We start from the raw sequence: 22,231 nt of genomic DNA on the forward strand, positions 1-22,231 counted from the left end.
GGTGCCCCTGGTGTGTTTGCAAGCACAGGGCTGGTGGGGCTACACACAGCCTGGGAGGTGAGCACCTTGGGGTGTGCCAGCAAGGCTCTGCAGAGCTGGTTGAGGAAAGCACAGCCATACGGCTGGGTAAGCTCACAGGGAGAATTCGCTCTGGAGTTCTTTGTTTATCAGGAGTGGGTACCCATGGGGTAGTGGTGTCACAGGCCAAAGCAATCAAAGGAATGAATAGCAGCCTCCTACATGAGGGATGATGGCACAACTCCCCACTGCTTCTGTTTGCTTGTGCTTCAGCAGTTGTTTTTCCTTCACAAAGGAAAACAAACGAGACAGTCTCCTTGTATGAGGCAGTGCTGCATGTGTAGGCAGAACAACCTTCCCACCAGATAGAGCCCAAGGCCAGGCTGCCCTGGCCGCCTTGCACCAGGGCATCACCCAGGAGAGGAGATTACACAGCAGCAAACCACGCTGGGGCTGTTGTCTGTAGCACAGGCCTGCTCAGGTGATGGGCACTGTAAGGGACAGCGGTCATTTCTGCTCCTCAGTTACCAGGTGGAGGAGTGGTTAGAAGCTATAGGAGCCTTGAGTCCAATTTCTTAATTAGAGGCAAAGGGACCAGCTGATCACAACTGTCACCTTTGCATCGTAGCTCTGTGTACATCGTACATGCCCATTTGACTTTGCTCTGTGAGAACTTTTGCATGAAGGCTCCTAGCACTCATTTTGTTTGCATTTGCAGTCATGATCTCTCCTCTACAGCCATCAATACAGCCTGGGGTATGTGACAGATCAGAAATTGGTTAGAGATAGAGATTTTATGCTGTTTTTCTCCCTTTATTAGATCCAGGCACTTTGGTTTTAATGTCCTTCATTATCAGAAGAAGAAATAAAAATGCGAATAGCATTAATGAAAGCAGCCCTCATCACTGCACTAAAATAAGTTACACGTTTCCATTGCCTCATTTCCAGAAGCAATAGGTGTCTGTTACCGTTGCTGAAGTCAACAGGTTCTTCCAGGTCTGTTCTGCACTGTTGAGCACTCTCATTCACTAGCTATTAGGAGCAGGGTCACGCCACTTCCTAGTGCTCATGCGTACCTTTTCTGTTCTTATAGAGGTGCCGGTGGGTTTGCTTATCTGTGATGACTGGGCTCACCTTTTTGTTTGGTGGCTTTCGTTTTGTAAATGCCTGTCGGAAAGATGAAAACCCATTCGCATCCCTGTGAATCCCAAACAGAAGTTAGCTACAGGGAGGTTGAGATGTTCCTACTTTCCTATTTCTGGCTGTCTGTTCCATTTAGGAGACCTCACAGCAGCCTTTCAGTATCTGAAGGGGGGCTATAGGGATGCTGGGGATGGACTATTCGTTAGGGACTGTAGTGATAGGACAAGGGGTGACGGGTTCAAACTTAAACAGGGGAAGTTTACATTGGAAGAAGTTCTTTACTGTAAGGGTGGTGAGGCACTGGAATGGGTTGCCCAGGGAAGTTCTGAATGCTCCATCCCTGTTGGTGTTCACAGCCAGGTTGGACAGAGCCTTGGGTGAGATGGTTTAGTGTGAAGTGTCTCTGCCCATGGCAGAGGGGTTGGAACTAGACGATCTTAAGGTCCTTTCCAACCCTAACCATTCTATGATTCTATAAACAGAATACCCTAGAGTTTTACAGGGATATCTCTGGTTTATTTCGGATATATCAAGGAATATATAGGAACTCTTCAGCTGCTTTTGGTGCTTTTTCAGGCTGATGGAGCACTGAACTGGTGGAGGTAGGAGGCAGGTGTTAACAGTCCTGCTGAGCAGCAGAGCCTTCATTTTACAATGATGTTTTACAGTGTCATCCCTGGCACTAGCACAAGCACTGAGCAGCAGTTTTGGTACTTGGCATCTCAGAGAGAGAGAGAATTGTAGCTGCAGATTGTGGGTACCAAAGACAGTTAGGATCAGCTGTGTTTAGCAGCTTTATTACTGTCTGGCTTGAATTAAGCAAGTCCTGTATGAAGAGTGTTCCTGGCCACCCATTGTTCATTCAGGCTGTGGTTCCTGGTATAGTTACTGCTCTGTCACTGTCTTACTTCTGGAGACAACTGTTTTCCACCATAGGAACTAGGACTCCAGGAAGCCTGCAGCAATAGCTAGTTAGATTGCTGTATGTGGCTGCAGCTCAAATGTGTCTGACATGGAAATACTGGAAGATTATGTGGATAGAAAGTGGCTGGATGGATAGTAGTTTGGCTTATTGCTGTTAAGTGCTTCTATTATCAAGATTAACTTGAATTTATTACTTAAATAAAGGCTGCGGTCTTGACCTTGACTTAAAATACTGAACAGCTCTGATTTTGCTCCAGGCAGCCTACAGGTTGGCTCTGCTGCTCTTCAGATACCCGCCAGCTGCACCTGGGCTCAGCCTCACCTTTGGGACCTGCAGAAGTCACCTGCAGTGACCATCAAGGCATGGGCTCCAAAATGAGTTAGCTAAGTTAGTGCTCAAGTAGCACTGTATGATGTGGCGGTGTGGAGCCCAGTGCTTTGCAGGTCCCCTGGTCCTGGGGGAGCCATGCCCATGCTGGAGATGCTGAAGCGTGAGCGGCTGCACAGTGCATGGAGCCACATGTCGAGTCCTCACAGAGGGATTTTTCTGTTTGATTTATTTCTTATTCTTGGTCATAACCTTTGAGATCTCACCCTGTCATTGCATTTCTGTTGGTGTTTTGTTGATTTATTTTGTTCCATTTTCTCCCAGGCCCCCATGTCTTCCCCCTAAGCCACAGAAAATGAGGAGACCTAGGCCTCTCTCAGTCTATAATCATAAACTCTTTAACGGCAATATGGAAACGTTCATTAAGGTACTCTCTGGCTGACAGTAAGAGTTTATGAACGCTCTGAATGTAATGGTGGCTTTCCTGTCCTAACTGCTGGCTGCTTTCCTTCCTCGGTGGTGTCTCTGGTCTGCCCTGCACCCAGTTGACGTGGCCAGCACAAGCTTTGCCTCAGTGACAGTTTCTCTCCATAGTTGTCCTCATTTATTCCTTGCATTTCTCATCCTGTCACCAGCACGAGGCAAGGTAGCAGTGAGGACCCTCGTGGCTGGTGGCTGTTGGCCATGCTGGCAGGCTGTGTAGCACAAAGCACTCTTGGCTGAGTGCCCACATCATCCTGTGCTGCTTCCACCCATCCTGGAAAGGAAGATCAGACAACAAGGACTGCCCCTCAAAGGATCAACAGTGCCTCCTACCTTCTTTTCCCCTCTAGCTGAGGAAGGCAAAATGACTCAAGCTCCCAGAAAGTGCTTCCCAGTTGTAAGCCTTGAATTGAAATACTACGCATATGGCTGGCTGTGTGGGAGGGTAGACATGCTATCCTCATCCTTAGGTAAAATACATTAATAATAACCAGCCCAGCTGGCTCATCTCTGTGCCAGTGGCTGATCAGTGGCTGATGCCATCTCATACAGCTCTGCACTTACTGGGAGTCTGAAGGCTTCTTCCCGCAGCCCCAGCAGGAGGGACAGCCGGCAGCGAGGGCAGGCGAGAGCCGTGTCAGTGCGGAGCTGTTTGCTGCTCCCATGGGAGCTCTGAAAGCAGCAGGAGAGGTGACACTGCAGCTTGCACTGCGACCCGTGCCGGCACTCGGCCAGGGCCCCAGACTCAGCTTCCAGTGCTGGAACAAAGAGATTCCTAAGCGGCTGTGAGTTGTCTCCTCCAAACCATCACTGATAATGTGCAGCCTTCATAAATGTGGGCCAGAGTATTTTCTTCATTTAAGCTGGGATGAACCCAGATGAACTCAATTACTATCAGTGCAGTCCCAATGGAAGGGGCCCTGCCTGTCCCAGGAAATTACCCAGAAGAAGTGATTTGAGGAGAAAAATGAAGAGCTGTGGATGTGGGATTTGTCCCAAAGGACACCTCCAGCTATCTAGCTGCTAATCCTCCAAAATCCAGCACTTTGCTATTGCTTGGCTGCTGGAAAGATTTCCAAAGGAAGCAATGCAGTTCCAGTTGCTTAGAGTGCTTAAATCCTGTGCTGAAGAAAGCTTTAGTGAAAACACTGTAGGAAGCAGTCATGACAAACTGCTGGATTAGGTAAACTAATGGGCATTGTATGTCTCAGATTTATTCTCTTAGGCTCTTTTAGTGCAACCATAAGCCTAAGGGCAATGTTTATAAACAGTGCACAGTCACAAGTAATATACAGACCCGACTGACAAAGCCAGTAATCCCTTTAATACTTGTAATTATTCCTTCCTTAAACTGATTTTTACGTCCAGCCCATCCAGGGCTGTGGAGGAGGAATTATCTGCAGTGGAAATCCATCTGAGCAGACGGGTGTCCTGTGCCAGCACAGACTTCTCCCTGACAGTGCTGTGCTGCTGGGGTTGTCCTTGAGTCTGGGGGGCCCCATGGGACACAGGGTCCCCACACACCAGAGTAGCTCTCCCCAGAGCTTTGCCTCCAGCCCAGGCAGGGGCTGGCAGCATCCCTGGGCTCTGAGCGTGCCGCAGCATCAGGGAGGGAAGAAATCCAAGAGGCTGTCTCTGCAGGTCGCTGAGGCTCGGGTGCAGTGTGCCAAATGGGGTTTGGAAGGGAGGGTGCACAGCCTGAAGGCTTGGGTTGGACTTTGCTAAGCTGCCATTGCATTTGAGCGTTCATGGCCTCCGAAAGAGATGCTCACCTCTAACTGAACTTATCCTTGCTTAATCTTTTCTTTTTCTCCCACTCTGCTGCTTTTTTGTGTTCTCAGAGGAAGGAGGAATGCGCGAACAAGAAATCAGGTATTTACTGGAGGCCCGTCTACGGGGCGGAGTAAATTAACCAGAGAGATGCAACTGTACTCCAATGGAAAAAACAACCAAACGAAGCCCCTGTGGAAAATAAATGTCCACTTAGGGAGTCAGACACAGCTCACGTTTCTCCTTGAGCTCCTTCCACAAGGGGCCTGGAGAGAAGCTGCTTTGAAACACAAGCCAAAACTCACCACAGGTTCAGATACCAGCAGTTCATTTCGTGCCCTGTGATGCTTTTGGTGTTTGGGTTTCTTTAGCGTCTGCTGACAGTTGCTTTTTAGGTGAAAATATTGTTATAAACTCTTGTCATTGGAAGCCTATTTTATTAGATACAGCACAAGTTTTATTTCGGCTCAGCATTACACCTTTGAAATTCAGTAGCTGTGATCCGTTGCATCGGTACCCGGTCTCCACCAGTGAGCAGCAGCCTTTCACACACTTTGATGAAAGCTTTTTTAGTGCATAGCTGACTGCACGTAGTATACTCAGCACTTTTTGATGGCTTTATGTGCGTAACGCCTCCTTTTCTTACCTGTCCTCTTACTAAACTCCATGACACTGATTTTCACATCTCTGGTTTTGCAATCCTTAATGCATTTCCCATGTTTTGTCATCAATAAACCAGTAACTTGTAACTTTTCCTTTCCTCTCATGAAGGATTCAGGACAGGCTATTCCACTTGTAGTAGAAAGCTGCATTCGTTACATCAATCTGTACGGTAAGTTGATTCAGTAATTCCAATAAACTTTCTGCAAAGGAAATTAAGTATTTGTAGTTAGCAGTGAAATGCAGTAGAGATGCCTACGGCCCTTGATGCACGGGCTCATGTAATAATTACAGTGCCATTGCCTGTGACGTAGCATTGATGGCTGGCAAATATTTAGGTGTTGTTAGCACTTACTCAGGTTAAGTGATCCTCTCAGGCCCCAAGCCAATGAGAGCCCTTTCAACACTTTGATCTGGGGGGCCTTGACTGGAGAATACAAGCAGAAATGAATTGTCACAGGCCTTCTTGCTCGGAGCTTTTCCAGGTGCATGGACTCATGGTTTCTCCTGTTCTGTACCAGGAAGTACCACGTACACAGTTACAGAGATCTCATATAAACCGCTGTTCTTTTCCAGGCCTTCAGCAGCAGGGCATTTTCAGAGTCCCTGGCTCCCAGGTGGAAGTCAACGACATCAAGAATTCATTTGAGAGAGGTGTGTTAGCAGGGTGTGCAGCTACAGCTGGGATGCTCTGCTGGGAGCAGGGATGGTTGTTGGGAGTTTCAGTGTGTGGTGGGTGCATTAGACATTGTGTAAAGCCTGTGCTGAAGGCTTTTCTGCTGAGGCACAAGGAGCTTTTATCCCCTTCTAGGTATCTCGGTGTTGTATCTCCAGCAGTAGTGAAGAATCACTTAGGGAAAGAGTATGAGAAGTAGGGGTAGGTGCAGAGATCTTTTCCACTGTCATTAATGAGAAGTGTGAGAGCCATAAAACAGTTTGTTGGGATCCATTTTCCTCCTTCCTGCAGTGGTTTGTCAAGGGAGGAGCAGCATTGCTGTGTGTACCTGGGAACAGTGTTGGTTGTGGAGTTGCAGTGATTCTCTTGAGAAAATCACATTGGAGGTGCAAGGCAAGATAGGGCAGAGCAGTCCTGCTGTCAGCAAGTGAAGATGGAGCTCTGAAAGGGAGTCTGGATGGGAGTAATGGCCTCCATGGCATTAATCTTTGAGAGCATTGGAAGGCTCAGGGTGAAGGTGGCCAGGAATAAGGCAGTGGTGGGATTCTCAAAGGCTGGAGGATTTGCACATCCCATTTAAGAGGAATCAGTATCCAAATCCTTTAGGCATTGAAAGCTTTTTATAGATTTAAGTCAGTACAATGCTATCCAGAGCCGTTCAGTCTGTTCCAGAGGCATAATTGCATCCTCCAGTTAAGCCTGTCTTCTCAGGCTTTCACTCACCATCATTTGGATCTGCTCAGCTCTCTGTGCTATTGCTTTAAATGCAAAAATGCACTGGGCTGGAAACTGTGAAGGAAAACTGATTAATAACATCCTCAACTTCAGGAAAGGTTCAAAATACCCACAATAAGCAGGTTTTTAGTAGGCTGGGCTATAGCATGTCTCAGCAGGATGCTGTGTAACAGAGTACCTTATTAAGCTCTTCTCTTGCTGGGAAAATACAGAGCGCTACCACATAGAGGAGGGTTTTGTGGTTTGTGGGAAAGTCAGAGTTTCCTCTAAGCTAGCTAAAAACTACATATCAAGTCCCACTCGATAGTAATGCTGGAAATGAAAACTCTTCTCTGGGCAGGTGAAGATCCCCTTGCTGATGATCAGAATGAACGGGACATTAATTCAGTGGCTGGAGTCTTGAAGCTGTATTTCCGAGGACTGGAAAACCCCCTCTTTCCTAAGGAAAGGTTTCAAGATCTGATATCTACTATAAGTAAGTACATGTGACAGCTCCTGGGAGAACAAGTACAAGTAAATGGGGGTCATTAATTGCTTGAACAGGGTCAGCTGTGGTCCTGCCTGCACAGATCTGTGGGTAACAATGGTTCCTGTGCCTGCCCGTCACGTATCACACAGTCATGGCTCCTGGGACCCAAAGGAGTTTTGCTGCTTTAGCTCAGTGTCTTCTACTAAACATAGTGAAGATGAGTAACTCCTGGCTACTCCCAAACCTTCTCCAGCCCTTGGATCTACAGAGTTGGTTTCAGCCTCACTCCATCAGCTCTTCTCCAAGTGTTTGCTATGTGCATTCCCCATACCAAAGGGAGCCAGAAAGTGCTCTGAGATGTGAGAGTTTTTAGTGACAAAGGTCTGGGATTCTTGTCAGGGAGAGCCTGGTTCCTTCTTGTCCTGTCCTGAATTCTCCTCCCAGCTCCACTTGTTCTGCTGCAACTGAAGAAACAGATATCCCAGCTGGGGTTTATTTCTCTCAGTACCTTGTAGCGATGACATATATTTATTGGCAAGTCATGGAAATTACTCCCTGGGGGAAAAGAAGAAAGCAGAATGAATCTGATGTTTCAGAGATGATGGAGGAGAGTGTTGCATGCTTTGGCTACAGGATGACTTTATTTTACAGGCATCAGGGTTGTTTGGGGGTTCGAGTGTCTCAGTACATGGGTAGCTTCAGGGGGAATGACTGGCGAACATGTACTGATGTCCTGCATTTGGCTTTCACTGCTCATGGCTCCTTCCCCTCTTCTTAATGTGTGTTAGTGCTAGAGATTTAGTGATGTCAAGACAGACAGATGATATCTAGAGGGGAATGATGCAGGGATGGGCTTGTTCCAGAAGTAGAAGAATGTGCTTTTATTTGTCAAGAACAGTTGTTTTGTAGCTTTAGGAAATTCACTGTCGCCTTTCAGTTTTATGTGTAAAACAGGCAGCACACCTGTAACACAGCAAAAGGAGCTGTTCCTGCACTGGTTTCATGCCCCAGACAGGGATTTTTAGCCTGGCTTGCAGTGCTTGCCCCAGCTGTCCTTCCCAAGGGGCTTGCAGCAGCCGAGCGGGGAGCCTGAGAGGGCACAGCCTGCAAAGATACCCTTCAGTGCCAGGAAGTGTGCTTGGTGATGTGATCTGTGCTTGCAGATAGGCTTGTGCTTTGGAACCATCCCTAATTAATGCCAATTTGCGCAGTTTATTAAGCTTTTGGGGTTTTTTTTGTTGCAAACATAATCTGTTAATTTTCTGAACAGTATCCTCTTTTCTCTGTTTTTTCTCATCTTAACAACAATTTTCCTTTTTCTCATCTTTCTTTTCGTGCTGCTGTTGCTACCTTGCAATTAAGGATGGAGCTTAAATGAATTAAAGTGCCTTGTTCCCATTAAAAATCTGACCTTAAGCGCATCTGACTTTCTGCCGCAGAAGTACAGGCTGTGTAATTGGTGTCACAATCCAAACAGATTGAAGAAGCCTTCCTTCTTTGCGAGCCACTGCTCAGTGAAATGCCACCCTCGCTGTAAGAGGTTCTACCTCATTTTGTCATTATGGTGGAAAGGTTAAATGCAGGCGTGTGGTTTGGGCTCCCCAGTACAGTGCATCACAGAGCCCCCCTGATTCCCTGGGCTCCTGCTAAGGTTATTCTGAGTGAGCTTTTTTGCAGCAAGTGCTGCTGCATAAGTCTGAGGGCTTCTGAGCATCCCTGGAAGCTGCCACACTGCATCATTCCCAGGTGATGTGATGGGGAAGCCAGGCTTGCTGGTGCCAGAGGAAAGGCTGGTTTTCCTTTTGCTTATGGGGGACTGAGAGTTTGTGTGAATGCATTTCTCAAATGCACATGAGCAATAGATGGTTTGCAAAGGCTCATTCAGAGGTGTGCCAGTGTCATGCAGTGATTGATGATTACTCCAGTTCCTCTGAATTCCACGCAGTTGAAACATTTTGCTAAGTGACAAAGGCAAGTGCTTGGAGACAATGTGTTCCTCTGGGTTTCAGAACAGATATCTATTGCTGCAGCTTTCTATCCAGTTTCTATTTGTTTATTGGTTTTTTAACAAATGTCCTTTTAAGTAAGAGCAAGTTGAAGAAGTGCAGAACCCAGCAAGCAATAACAGGATAAATGTGTTCCTCAAAAGGAGGAATTGCCAAAATGAAATACTATAAAGATTCCCATCTTGATATTGAAGCCAAATTTCACTTGGAATTTTGAACGAATGGCAGCCCAGCTACATGCTGTCAGTGGATTTTGTTATGGTTAGCAAATGTCAAAGTTTGAGCCAGCACAGTAAAGTAAGCATCTCTTCAACACGTCTGAGGCTGACTGCTCTCAGAAAGCTTTGGTACTGTTTGTCTGCCTTCCGTACAATAAAAGCCAAAGGATTGATTAACTACATAATACACTAAGCAGCTTAAAAAGCAGTACCTTGGGGGCTGAAATGTGCTGCCAGCTGCTGCAGGATGGCGCTGAGCCCCCTCGGTGGGTTGGTGCCGGAGCCCTGCAGGTGAAGGAGGCTCCTGAGCAGGGGTTTCATCATCCTCTTGATGTGGGGCTTCAGGATGATGAGGGTGCAGCACTGGGGTCCCAGGTGAGCAAGCTGGCACTGGGAGCAAGATGGCTTTAAGTCACCTTCCTTCCTGCAGGAAGAAGCTGGTTTGTGATAGCAGCCATGGGCTTTGTGCACTCCTGTGGGGAGAAGTGAATCTTGAAGTGCTGACACAGAATCAGTTCTGATTAAATTCCTAGTGGGGATTTAATCGATGGGAGACTGGAGCAGAGAGGCTCAGAAGGACCTGATGCCTAACCCGTGAGAGTAACATGAATAAAAACCTCATTTAAAGATCTGCACTAGAAATGCAGTGCTCCATTTTCCAGTGCCGTGGTGACTCAGGCTTTTGAGGAACAGCGTAGTTGTTGAGGAATGAACTAAATAATTCATAAACATTTTAAAAGTGAAACTGTGGAGATGTCTTTATTTGCTGTTGAACTGAATCTGAACGTGTGTGTGAATCCACCCACGGAAGAGTGCTGCGCCTGATTCTCTGCTTACACCTTAGTGCCAAACCAGTGGATTGAATCTGGAAACGGGCTCTTTTCCTTGCATAGTGGGCTACTAGATCTGGAACAAGTCTCTCTGGTGCTGTATTGCCTGGTCCTGAGAAGGTTTAAAGATGTGTTTTCTATCCATGTGTTCCAGAAATCGAGAACCCCACTGAGAGAGTGCACCAGATCCAGCAAATCATCATCACTCTGCCTCGGGCTGTCATCGTTGTCATGAGATATCTTTTTGCTTTCCTTAATCAGTGAGTTTGGGTTTTGTTTTCCTCTTTCACTGAGTTTCTCCTTGCCCTCCCTGATTTTTTGAGGGCTCCCCTGTCTTTGTTGCTCAAGTTCTTCCTGGTATTGCCATAGAGAGTTGTATTTTGCTTCTATGTGGGCCTTGCCTAGCCACAGCTGTATGTCTGGGGAAGGTGAACAGCTCAGTGATGATCACTTTCTTGGTGGTAGGGGTTTAGTGGTGGTGGTGGTGGTGGGAGGTTATTCTGAGAGAACAGAGGAAGCCAGCACCATGCCTCCCCAACGCTTGTGCTTGCAGCTTGTCACAGTACAGCGATGAGAACATGATGGATCCCTACAACCTGGCCATCTGCTTTGGGCCCACTCTGATGCACATTCCAGATGGGCAGGATCCGGTGTCCTGCCAAGCCCATGTCAATGAGGTCATCAAAACCATCATCATCAACCACGAGGGCATCTTCCCCAGCCACAGAGAACTGGAAGGACCTGTCTATGAGAAGTGCATGACTGGAGGGGAGGAGTACTGGTAAGGAGCGGGGACAGGACTTCATTCTTTGGAGAACTTAAAGGCAGATCCCCTATTAGGGTTGTCTTCTGCCATTGTACATCAAGAGTGAGACTGTGACAAAATGCAGAGCTTTGGCTTGATTCCTGGCAGACAGAGAGTTGACCCCAGCTCACATGAGTGTAGGAGAAGGGATCTCGGGAGCAGATCCCTAAGAGGACGGGGTGTGAGGAGAGCTTTGGGGAAATTTAGACTCAGTCTTCAGGGCAGCCCTGCACAGTGCTGGGGTGAATTTGCCCCTCTGCAGAAGGGGCATGCCTTTTTGCAGTTATTCCTGTTAACGTTATGAATTAGGGGTGCAAGGGACATATATTTGATATGGTTGTGCAGTTTTACACTGGTTAAGAATCTTACTCCATACAAGGCCGTCTGCATGGTTCATAGTTATAACTCCCTTCATTAAAACTAAAGAGGATTTTGCATACCTGACCAGTTAGTCTCTACTTAAATGTATCAGTTTTGCTTTTGATGTTAGCTTTGCTAGCTAAAGCAGAGTAGGCAGTTTCAATGAGTATTTCTTTTTTTCTTATGCTGACTCAGGAGAAACTCCCTAAACAGTCACATTAGAAGTGGTTAATGTGGTATTAAGTTATCAATGATGATTTTAACATTGATATTACACAGTTGTCTGGAGGATGCTGGAATTCTAAACTGACACCCAGATCTGAGTTTTAACAAACCTGTATTTATAACAGACTTGAAGTGATTTGTGTACAAGTTTTACACATTTCTGAGACCTAGTCTTCCCTGACACCAATCACCTACCACCATCCCTCCTGATGCAAGCGGAGAATAAAATGCTAAAACCCACTGTGAATGAGTGAATGGAACATTTTAACTTGGTATCACTTTCTCTTTATTTTGCCAAATATGAGTAAGATGCTTGAGCAACAGAACGTGGTGTTCTGGGCCTGAAGATTGTGGTGCGAGTGTCTGCTGTTCTCAAAGCAATTTGAGAGATCTACTGTGATTTACAATGACCATCAGTCCTGTGAAAACTAAAGCCATAACTCTCTCAAGTATCGCTGTGGCCAGAATTTCCCCCAACAGCTTGCTTTCATGAAGTGCCTTAGGAACAGAATCTCCTTCTTTCTTTGAAAGCATGGTGTATTTCATTTCAGTGACAGCCCGCACAGCGAGCCAGGCACTATCGATGAGGTTGACCATGACAACGGCACAGAGCCACACACCAGTGATGATGGTGAGTACAGATGTGAGCAGCAGAAAATTGGGTCTGTGTTAGGAGAGCTGTGTCTGCAGGAGGGCAGTGTGCGCTTCAGTCATGATCAGAATAGAGGCTGGAAGAGTGTCTGGCACTTTGGTGGGAGACAGCGGTTTTGTGTGCTTAAGTAAGGAATATGAATATTAAAACAAGTTGCATATAGGTTTTCACCGTAGGATGCACATGGACCTTTGCAGTGGTCTGCTTCCATGGTGGGGTACAGAGACTAGTTTTCTGGAGCTGTTCAATGAGATTCCATTAATCTGCTCTTTCCTGCCCTGACAAAATGCTGACACGTTCCAAGGCTGACAGGGTGGTGGATGGCTTGCTGGATGCAGGGAGGAGGGGAAGGACACAGCTGGGCCGGACAGCTCAGGGCCTGCTTTCAGCTACAGACGGGAGACAACAGGACTAGATGATGAAGGCGAGCAAGCTGCCACTTAGTCAATTTTATGCTTGCATGGTCGCATTAATAGCTGTGATTGGAGTTTCTGGGTGATTAACTGTGTGCAAGTGTAGAGAGGAGGAGCAGCTTTATTTCATGAATTTACATATTCCTTCTTCCCCTCTCTTGCCCCACACACCCTCCATGATGGGAAACTCAACATTTCGTCAGGGCTGCGAGAGCCCTCCTGCTTCCCCTGTACGTTTCCTTCAGGGCATTCCCCACTGGTCCCAGACACCCTGCCACTCCTATTGATGTGGATGTGTATTTTAAGCTGGGGAAAATCAGTCTGCTGAAGTGACTTCTCCTATCTCACATGAGGTGGGGAATGAGGCAGGGGTCTCATGCAGCATCTCCCATGTCCTCCTCCATTGTCTCCTCCTCTGTGTGGGTTTTGTCGCCAAGTAGAGCGACAGACCACATCCTGATTGCTGCTGATGCCAAGCCTGTGGTTAGTGATAACGCAGACAGTGCTGAGCAAGTTTCCATACTTTAATGAGAACATGACAGATCATGAGGGACTAGTGGATTTGCCCTATTTTAGCTTTTTCATCGCCTGTCTGCCTGTCTCCATGTGGGGCTTAAAATGATCTGGAGTCTCAAATAATCAAGGTACATTAACTGCTTGCTTACTGGCCCCAATAGAGGTAGCTATAGGTAGCTGGGTGGTAGCAACCTGCTTTTTCAGCCTTGTTTTGGAGCAGGGTGAAACAGAGTGCAGGACAGGGGCTTCTGCCAACGCAGAGAGAAACACTGCCACTGCCTTGTGATTGCAGCAGTGCTTTCCCTGGGATTCAGTGCTCCCAGCTGGAAACAGACTTGCAGAAGAGCTGGGCTCCTCCGCAGGCTCCCAAATACCGACAGGCTCCTCTCTGGATGCACCAGCAGCTCCCACTGTGATGCCCATGGCCAGGGGCTCAGAGGTTCCTGGTGTGCTCATGACCTCCCAAAGTGAAGTCCTGCTGCAGCCCACTTGAATTTCAGGCCCTGAACTCCCGGATTGTGAATCCCTGGTGTTTGGTAGAGTTTCAATTAGAAGTGGGGAAGTGGTGAGGTAGAGTGCTGGAAGGTCTGCAGATGTATTGGAGTGATGCAGAGCAGCTGCCTCGCCAGAGCCGGTATCGTTGTTTCTATGGGCATCCCCAAAGGGAGATTTGTTACTCATCAATAATTCAGGCCAAACTGTCTCCAGGATTAGGAAAGGAAGAGAAGGTAGGTGGAGCTTTGATCACAGCATCTGACAGAGCTTGACAGGATCCCAGTCTGGAGGATAATGGGGTTCTGTAACTAAAGAAATCACTTTATAGGTAGAAAATGGGAATGTGGGTGGTGATGCCATATGCACACAGGGAAATTTCAACTACTCCCCATCTGGTTTGTAGCTTTTTGTAATTGCTGGTAGTTTGTGAGTCTGTGAGAAATCCCAGGAAGGCTGGAAGAACAAAAAGGCTTGATCAATGTAAAATAAGATGGTTTGTACTCATTGAAAGATGCTCTTGGGAAGCTAGGGCAGCAGCATTACTGCCATGCTGGTGAGATGTCTCTAGATTTATTGTGCTCTGGGGACTGTTGAATAAAGCTCTTCTCTGTCTGTGCTTCTTTCCTTGGCAGAAGTGGAGCAGATTGAAGCCATAGCAAAGTTTGACTACATTGGACGATCTCCACGAGAGCTCTCCTTTAAGAAAGGGGCCTCACTCCTCCTGTACCATCGGGCATCAGAAGACTGGTGGGAAGGGAGACACAATGGTGTGGATGGCCTCATACCCCACCAGTACATTGTGGTACAAGATATGTGAGTACAGCGTTATGTGTTGATCCAGGATGTTAAAATAACATGCCTTCACAAGGCTCACTTTAGCCACCTGAAATAGGTGGTCAGATTTCCCGAGGTTTAATGACTTCGGTGAGAAGTCTGGATCTGTGAGAAATCTGTTTCCTCAAGCTGATAAAGCCAAGCACTAAATACTGTACTTCAGTGTGCCTGAACCCCATCTGTCATTGACCCCAAGCTTAATACTGGCCTTGCCCCTGTGTACATTGATCTGGCACTGTTCAGTGTCCACCTGGCCTGTAGGCACATCCTAGGGTCCTTCACAGATGCTGCTCCTATGACCTAGATAGATTAAAGCAGCAATAACAGCACAGGGGGCTACGGGGACATGGTGTTTGCTCTTTCCAAGCTCTGGGTGCTGTCTGAAGTGGTGGCCTTGGTCCAGGCCTTTGTTAACAATCTCTAGAGCTGCTGCAGTGGTGATGTTCAGGTCTGTGTTGTGGCTGGGCCCTAGCCTGTCTCCTGGGGCAGAGCCCTGTTACTGATGGAGGTCTTCTTTTCCTAGGGATGATGCATTCTCTGACAGCCTGAGCCAGAAGGCAGACAGCGAGGCAAGCAGTGGACCGCTGCTGGATGATAAAGCCTCCTCCAAGAACGACATCCAGTCTCCGACAGATCATATTGTGGACTATGGCTTTGGGGGAGTCATGGGCAGGTAGGGAAACTCTTTTTCCTGTGAACACAGATGTGGTTACTGTTGTGTGGGGAGAGTCAGTGTGTGGTGCAGGGCAAGACAGAAGGGGAGGCTCCAGTAAGCACTGCAGAATAATAGAAGCATGGAGGGGGTTTTCATGTGCATTGCTAATGTAGATCTTAACAGGTAAAGAAGGTACAATGCTACCCCTTTCTTGGCACTGGCTAAAATGTCTGTCTTCCTTCTTGCCTCAGTCTTCTAGAGCTGAAAGGCTGGAGTTTGGTTTGATCTGAGCTCTCGGAGCTGAGTGATTGTCTTACAGCATGCAACCAAATGCTTTTGATCTGACGGACGGTGACCTTAGTCTTGTGATGGATTCTTTGCAGAGTGAGATTGAGGTCTGACGGTGCAGCTATCCCTCGCCGTCGAAGCGGGGGGGACACCCACAGCCCGCCCCGAGGGATGGGTCCTGGCATAGACACTCCTCCTCGAGCAGCGGCCTGCCCTAGCAGCCCCCACAAAATACCTCTAAACAGGGGCAGGATTGACAGTCCCGAAAAGCGCAGAATGGCGACATTCGGCAGTGCAGGCAGCATCAATTTCCCAGACAGGAAGGCCTTGTCTGATGGCCACCCGCTGAGATCGACCTGTGGATCGACTAGACACAGTAGTCTCGGAGATCAGAAATCTCTAGAAGCAGAAGCGCTTGCTGAGGTAAGAGGGTTGTGAAGTGGCTCTCGGTGCCCAGGGATCGAGAGGTTAAAGTATAAGTCACTGGGGTAGTGCCGCAGAGCCCCTTCAACACACTCCAGAGTTACAGTGCTGTTGAGGCTGCAGTGGATTAAAGATAAAGATGAGCAGCCGACAGCTTGCCTGCTTTTCCAACCCTATCGGTTGGTTTAGTAAAAGATGCTGCCTCCTTCCACAACCCTTGTTTGTTCAAAGCAGTAGACAGAAACATCCGATCCACCACTGAAATGCGCTGGCAGCTCTTACCTCCCGCAGGGAAGGAAGCGCATTATCTTCATCTGGCGCTCCATGAGGAGCTTTAAGAGGAGAAAACTGGATTTGCCAATCAGAATTTGACTGATGATCAGTGTCTGGAGAAAAGGCTTCAGGTTTGTTATGGGCTGTTGTAGCTAGGACCTCAGAATTGTTAGACTGATCCCAATATGATGCTTCCAGACACGCAACATCATCAGTGTCACATTAAGCCATCAGTTCCACAATGCTCATTAAATACATGTTACCTTCAGCACAGCCTGCAGGCGTCCTCTCTAGCAGTGGCAGGAGGCCCCCAGCCAGCTATGGGTTATACCAAACCTGTTAACATCTCAGAGAATGGTCCCTTCAGGGAGCAGGTTTCAGAACTCCCAGCCTCTCAGGGACCACCTAGTTCAGGCACAGTCCCCACCAGTGTGTGTGTGTCAGGGCCCTGGGTGCTGGCAGTGCTGTGGATGGGCTGTTAAGTGTCCCCAGTTTCAGCAATTTCCAGCAGTTTGCTTCATGCCATCCTCGGGCAGGAGCAGCAGCAGCTGTGGGATGGTCACTGATGCAGCAGCTTGTGTGCCATGGGGTTCGGCAGGCTGTTGTGTGTAGAATTGGGTGCTTTCAGTGGGATAAGTAATGATGGTTGCAGAGGTGAAGCACTCTGACTGTTCTGTTTGCTTTTCCACCAGCCACGCTCCTTATTTTCTTGCTCTGCAGCACGCTATCCAGCTTTTCTGACCATCAAGAGCTTGCGTTTGGTGTGGCCCATTTACAAGTTATGGTCGTAGCGCAGTATGTGCCCTGAGGGATGGCTCAGCTGGGGACCATGTCCACCTTGGGATGGGATAGCAGCACCCATGAAGTCCCCAGCAGCCCCAGATGCGCACCCCAGCAGTGCAGGGCTATGGAGCCTCCAGAGGGACGGGTGAATGCTGAGGGTGGAGCACAATAAGCACAATTTTCTTGGCTTGTGGGGTTTTGGGGGGTTGTTTTTAAGCCTTGTGAAGGATTCTGACTCAGCTGATGTAAATGAATACTCACCTTGAGTCTGTAGGACTGCCGGACTTGGTAGTCCTGTGGCTTAGCTCTGGGAGGATATTTTCCCTCGTTACCTGACCAGCCTAAAAGAATTAATTGAAGCAAACTTGATCATTATTTCCTTTCTGCTGATCCTCTAGATGCTCTCTGAGGCTCACCAAGCATCTTGTATGCATTATAAAATTAAGGACTTATCTATCCTAGGACAGTGAAAAGGGTTAACTACACCTGCTTTCTAAACACTTGATTCAGTTGCCTTAAATCACTTTCAGATGGTCTCTCTGAGTCAGTAGCCTTAACTGAGTTAAGGCAGATTTAAGTGAAGCCAAACTGGAGCCTCTCTGTTTCTGAATGAGCCCATCAGTACTGCAGTTGTGGGCAGTTTAGCTGATTTACTTTAAAGGGACACTTCTAGTGGAGCCGGGTTCACCTTCTGGAGGGTCTCTGTGGACAGGCCCATGGAGGCCATGCCCTGGAGACACGATGAGGGGCTGGGGCTGGTCTCACCCTGCTGCCTCCTTGTGTGCAGGGGGAGTTCTTACTCTCCTATTTAGGGCAAGCTGCCATCATGCTGTTTACTCCACATATGTCCCTGTGTGTTCCTGCCCCACATATGCCATTGCCCTTTAGGCACAGGGGCAGCAGAGGTCCTGTACATCTGATGGAGGCTGCAGGGCCTTTTTTTGGGGGGGAACACGACACACCAGCCTCAGTGCTGTGGGGGAGTGTAGAGATGCTCTGTCTTGTTGGGAGAGGCTGGTGTTCACCCATCACTCGTGGTGCTTGGGGTTTGCTGCCTTTGAGCTGGCAATAAAAGTCCTCCTGTCTTGGGAGATATGGGACACCTTTGTGCAGCCAGAGATGGGGCTTTACATCTTGTCCCAAGGCTCCTGCTTTGCCTGGAGGCTCTGTTTTAGGTCAGAGACACCCATACAGGCACACATGCCACGGTGGGGGACCTCTCCACAGAGTGGGATGCAGGAGAGCGGGGTGGTGCTGCGGCTTGGTGCTGACATCCCTTTGTGGATGGCGTTCGCAGGACATCGAGAAGACCATGAGCACAGCACTGAACGAGCTGCGGGAGCTGGAGAGGCAGAACACAGCCAAGCAGGCTCCCGACGTGGTCCTGGACACACTGGAACCCATGAAGAACCCCCCGATGGGTGCCGCCAACTCGGAGCCTGCCAGCCCCCTGCACACCATCCTGATCCGGGACCCCGATGCCGCCATGCGGCGCAGCAGCAGCTCCACCACGGAGATGATGACCACCTTCAAGCCAGCGCTGTCAGCCCGGCTGGCCGGGGCTCAGCTGCGGCCCCCGCCGATGCGGCCGGTGCGGCCGGTGGTGCAGCACCGCTCCAGCAGCAGCAGCAGCTCAGGGGTGGGCAGCCCTGCCGTCACCCCCACCGAGAAGCTGTTCCCCAGCAGCTCGGCGGATAAATCAGGCACCATGTAGGCTGGGGCCGGGAATGCCAGCGCCTGGATGGTGGGAGCAGGGCCGGCAGCTCGGCAAAGCCTCGCTCTGCCAAGCGGGAAGTCAGATCCGTGCTCAAGAGGAACCTCTCCTGAATGGGAACAAGTGCGTAGCCTAGGCCTGGTGGTTGATTGTACATACGTGTGTGTGTGTGTGTATGTACATATGTGTGCACACACACCTCCCCATCCATACAGAAACACTTCCCAAGCTTGCAGCCCGACGGCAGGAGGAGGTGGTGGGTGTACGTGTTGGCACTGGAGAATACACGCTCTATGTAGAAGTATATATTAAAAAACAAAGTGTACAGAATTCAGTGACTTTTTAAAAAAAAGTAGATTTACCTCAGAAACTGGCTCTGAAATGTCCTCTCTAGAGATGCTGGGTTGAGCTGAGTTTTCCCCAGGCTATTCGTGTGCGTGTGTGTGTGTGGAGGTACGTAGCCGCTGTGCGTCAAGCAATACAAGGCCAATCCTGGAGTTTACTTTCTGCACCTCTTAGCATTTACAAAGGGGGGGGGGGGGGGGGGGGAATACAGTGGATGTTGTTCACTGGTGGCCTGTGGAGAAGAGCTGGAAGTTCACAATTGACAGTGTGTGTCAGGCCGGCTGGAGCGTCTGCTCAAGCGGGATCCTGAGACACCTTCGTGTGCGCTGTGATGCCCCAGCCGGGAGCAGGGACACAAAGCAAGGTGTGCTCCATTGCTTCACACAGGGAGGAGGATGCTGCTGCTGCACTGGGGTACGGTGCTGCCCTGCCTGCACAGCGGGGTCCACAGGACTCTGGACTTCAGAATGAACAAGGACTAGTGACAAACCTGTGGTAAAGCAGAGAGTCGCTTACACGGTTTTGAGATGCTTCATTTCCCTTTCCCCACACATTTGTTTCTTTATTTTTAAACCTAATGGTATCTCAACAGATGGGACTAAGTGGGCAAGAGGAGGCTTTGGTACAATAACGTTCCTTTATTTGGAGTTGCACAGCAGCACATGAGGGTCTTGATTCAGATTGCATCTTCTTGCATGAAAAGCATGAGCCATATTTGACCATATCAGATGCAGAACTGATCTGATGGGGTGGTATTTTGCACTTTCTGTACTGTACTATATAATACAACAGTTTGAGTTTATGCAAAAGAATCTACATTTTGTTTTCCGTCTGAACATTTAGCCCAGAGAAAAAAAATATGCAGAAAGAGCTGGGGGTTGCATGGTACTTTGATAATCAAGTCTCCTGTAAGCGCTGAATTCAAGACACTCTGTGCTTCTCCTGCAGTTTTTTCTTCTACAGATTTCCATGCAGTAACCCATGGTTTATTTGGTCACTTCCACATGACCGTGTACTAACGGCTCCTCCGTGTCCATCCTTTCTTCCTGCTGTCTCTGATTTCTGCTGTTGCCTTGTGCCTGGGCAAAGCAGCTAGCGGGCCTCATCCAGCAGTCCCTGCCCATGGTGGGTTTTTGTTCCCTCCTTCATCTTGCTCTTCTCTCCAGCACCACTGCAGCACCCAGCTTGCCCATGGCCAGAGGAGCAGCCTGTCTTCAGGAAGGCAGCGATGGCTGAGCCCATGGGTCCTGCCGCATCTCGTGTCTCAGCCGGCAGCTCGCCCTATGTTCCTCCATGTGCCAGACCCACCACAACCCCGGCAGGACCAGCCCGGTGTTGTTCCCATGCCAGTGCACAAGCATGTGTCCCTTCCTCCCTGCCCGGCTCTGTATATATTGCTGTACTTGCTTAAATGCTGGAAAGTAACTGTTAACATGTAAACTGTACAAAAAAATAGGCTAAGATTAGATGAAAGCCACTCACCAAATCTTTGCACTTAGTAGGTAGCTCAATGTAAAAATAAAACCCAGTAATAATAATAATGGTAATAATAAAAAGAAGTGGAAAACAAAGCCGCAAAGCTAACCTTTCAGTGTACAGTGGGGGAGAAGTACTGTATGTAGTGATTCTGTCATTGTTCCTCCGTATAATGCTGTGAGGGGAAATGGTGTTTATGTACTTGTCTATTAACATTGTTGACATTTGTAATTACCACAATTGGTTCGTACTGATGTTTATTTTTTCCTCATGATTTTCCCCCTTTTCCTGACTTAGGCTAACCCGGAGGTCAACGCCTCTGTCGTTTCGGGCAGCAGATGTTCAAACAGGCTGTCAGTCTGGTCTGGTAATGAACCAGCAAATGTGCTTCTAGGGGGTGGGAAGAAACCCATTTGGCACGAGAGCTGTCTGTTCGTTGCCAGCAATTCTGTTTCTTTCTTTTCCATTTAGTTCCTGGAGAACATTCACTTTGCCAGTGTTCTGGTTTTTTTTATATACTTTGAAAGATGACTTGATAGCAAAACCATGTTTATGAGGTTGGGGTTTTTGTTTCCTCCCTTCTTACTTTTGAAGATGCGGTACGAGTTCCAGTGTCTTTCTATTAAATTATTGCCTTTCGTTTTCCTTTGGTTTGTTTCGTTGTGGGTTTTTAATACAGTTGATTTCTTATCTTTAAGTGCCTTTTTGAGCACCAGAACAAATGCTTGGAGTTTAACGTCCTAGGAGCTGTACACATCGAGATTTCCTTTGTACAGTTGCGTTGTGCTGGGGTGATTGCTTTTACAGTCCTTTTTTATTTGATTTGATTTCTTTTTAAAGACAAGAAAACCAGGACGTTTTGTTGGAGAATAAACTACCCCTTTTTAACACGCTATTCCAATTGTAGTTTTAACTACTGTAAATTGAAGGGAAGAAATGTATTTTTCTGTAAGCTAACTTGGCACAAAATTGAAACACGTTACCTTGTAGGAGTATCATAACTGGAACCTGCTCATGTTCTATGAGTGACTTTACCCTGATCCTCGATACCTCTCTAAAGGTGTAAAGACTGTAGGCTTCAGAGAGCTCACAGAGCTTTCACTGTGACAACCTCCGGCCGCGCCGCTGCGGGGAGCGGGTGGTGGGATCCGGGGCAACCAAGAGCGGGGTGTTCATGGAGCAGCTGTTTCTCTGCTGTGCAGAGCAAGTGCTGGCCTCCGGCTCGGCTCCTGCAGACCTTCCCCATCCCATGCCGAGGGGCTCCTTGGTGCTTTGCCCACCCTCCACGGGGCTCAGCATCGCCTTAGATGCTGCTGCCTGGAGAGCAGCAGCACCCACGGCGGCCTCTTCTGTGTACAGACTCTTCAGCAGCGCGTGCAAGTGTGTCGGTCCCCGGGTGGTGGTGACAGTGCACTTTCTTCCTTAGGCTGAAGTACCCTTGGTAGGTCCTTTTTGTAAACCCTGGGCTGTGTTATTTAACTAGCAGTGTTGTGGTTTTCACGGGGCGGCAGTAGATGTCCCAAGCTTGGTCTGGTTCCGAGTGGCTGGGCTGTGAAGTCTGGTGAGGATGGGTTTGGTTCTGCTGGGAAGCCCTAGGAAACCGCTGGCTGGCTGCCCTTTGTAACGGTCATCCTCCTCCTCTGGTGTTGTCCCTGTAATGTATGGTGAGATGCCGTTCAGCTAGAGTGTCTGAGTGGGTCCTCTGTCATGTATG

General features: G+C 48.4%; 1 protein-coding gene across 2 annotated transcripts in view; it reads left to right on the forward strand.

Moving 5' to 3' along the window:
• Window positions 1–19,026, forward strand: part of SRGAP3 (SLIT-ROBO Rho GTPase activating protein 3) — a 111,674-nt gene extending 92,648 nt beyond the window's left edge. The window contains exons 12-22 of one of the 2 annotated variants that reach the window (XM_065687097.1): window positions 2,738–2,840; window positions 5,438–5,498; window positions 5,903–5,980; window positions 7,078–7,212; window positions 10,415–10,520; window positions 10,814–11,041; window positions 12,202–12,281; window positions 14,359–14,539; window positions 15,084–15,233; window positions 15,599–15,926; window positions 18,280–19,026. In XM_065687097.1, coding sequence (XP_065543169.1) covers window positions 2,738–2,840; window positions 5,438–5,498; window positions 5,903–5,980; window positions 7,078–7,212; window positions 10,415–10,520; window positions 10,814–11,041; window positions 12,202–12,281; window positions 14,359–14,539; window positions 15,084–15,233; window positions 15,599–15,926; window positions 18,280–18,696 — 1,867 coding nt within the window. In that variant the 3' untranslated portion in view covers window positions 18,697–19,026. The remainder of the gene's footprint in view (window positions 1–2,737; window positions 2,841–5,437; window positions 5,499–5,902; window positions 5,981–7,077; window positions 7,213–10,414; window positions 10,521–10,813; window positions 11,042–12,201; window positions 12,282–14,358; window positions 14,540–15,083; window positions 15,234–15,598; window positions 15,927–18,279) is intronic. The other variant, XM_065687098.1, reaches the window with a different exon arrangement.
• Window positions 19,027–22,231: the final 3,205 nt, after the last annotated feature.

Source organism: Lathamus discolor, chromosome 7 (genome assembly GCF_037157495.1).
Source record: "Lathamus discolor isolate bLatDis1 chromosome 7, bLatDis1.hap1, whole genome shotgun sequence".
NCBI lineage: Eukaryota > Metazoa > Chordata > Aves > Psittaciformes > Psittacidae > Lathamus > Lathamus discolor.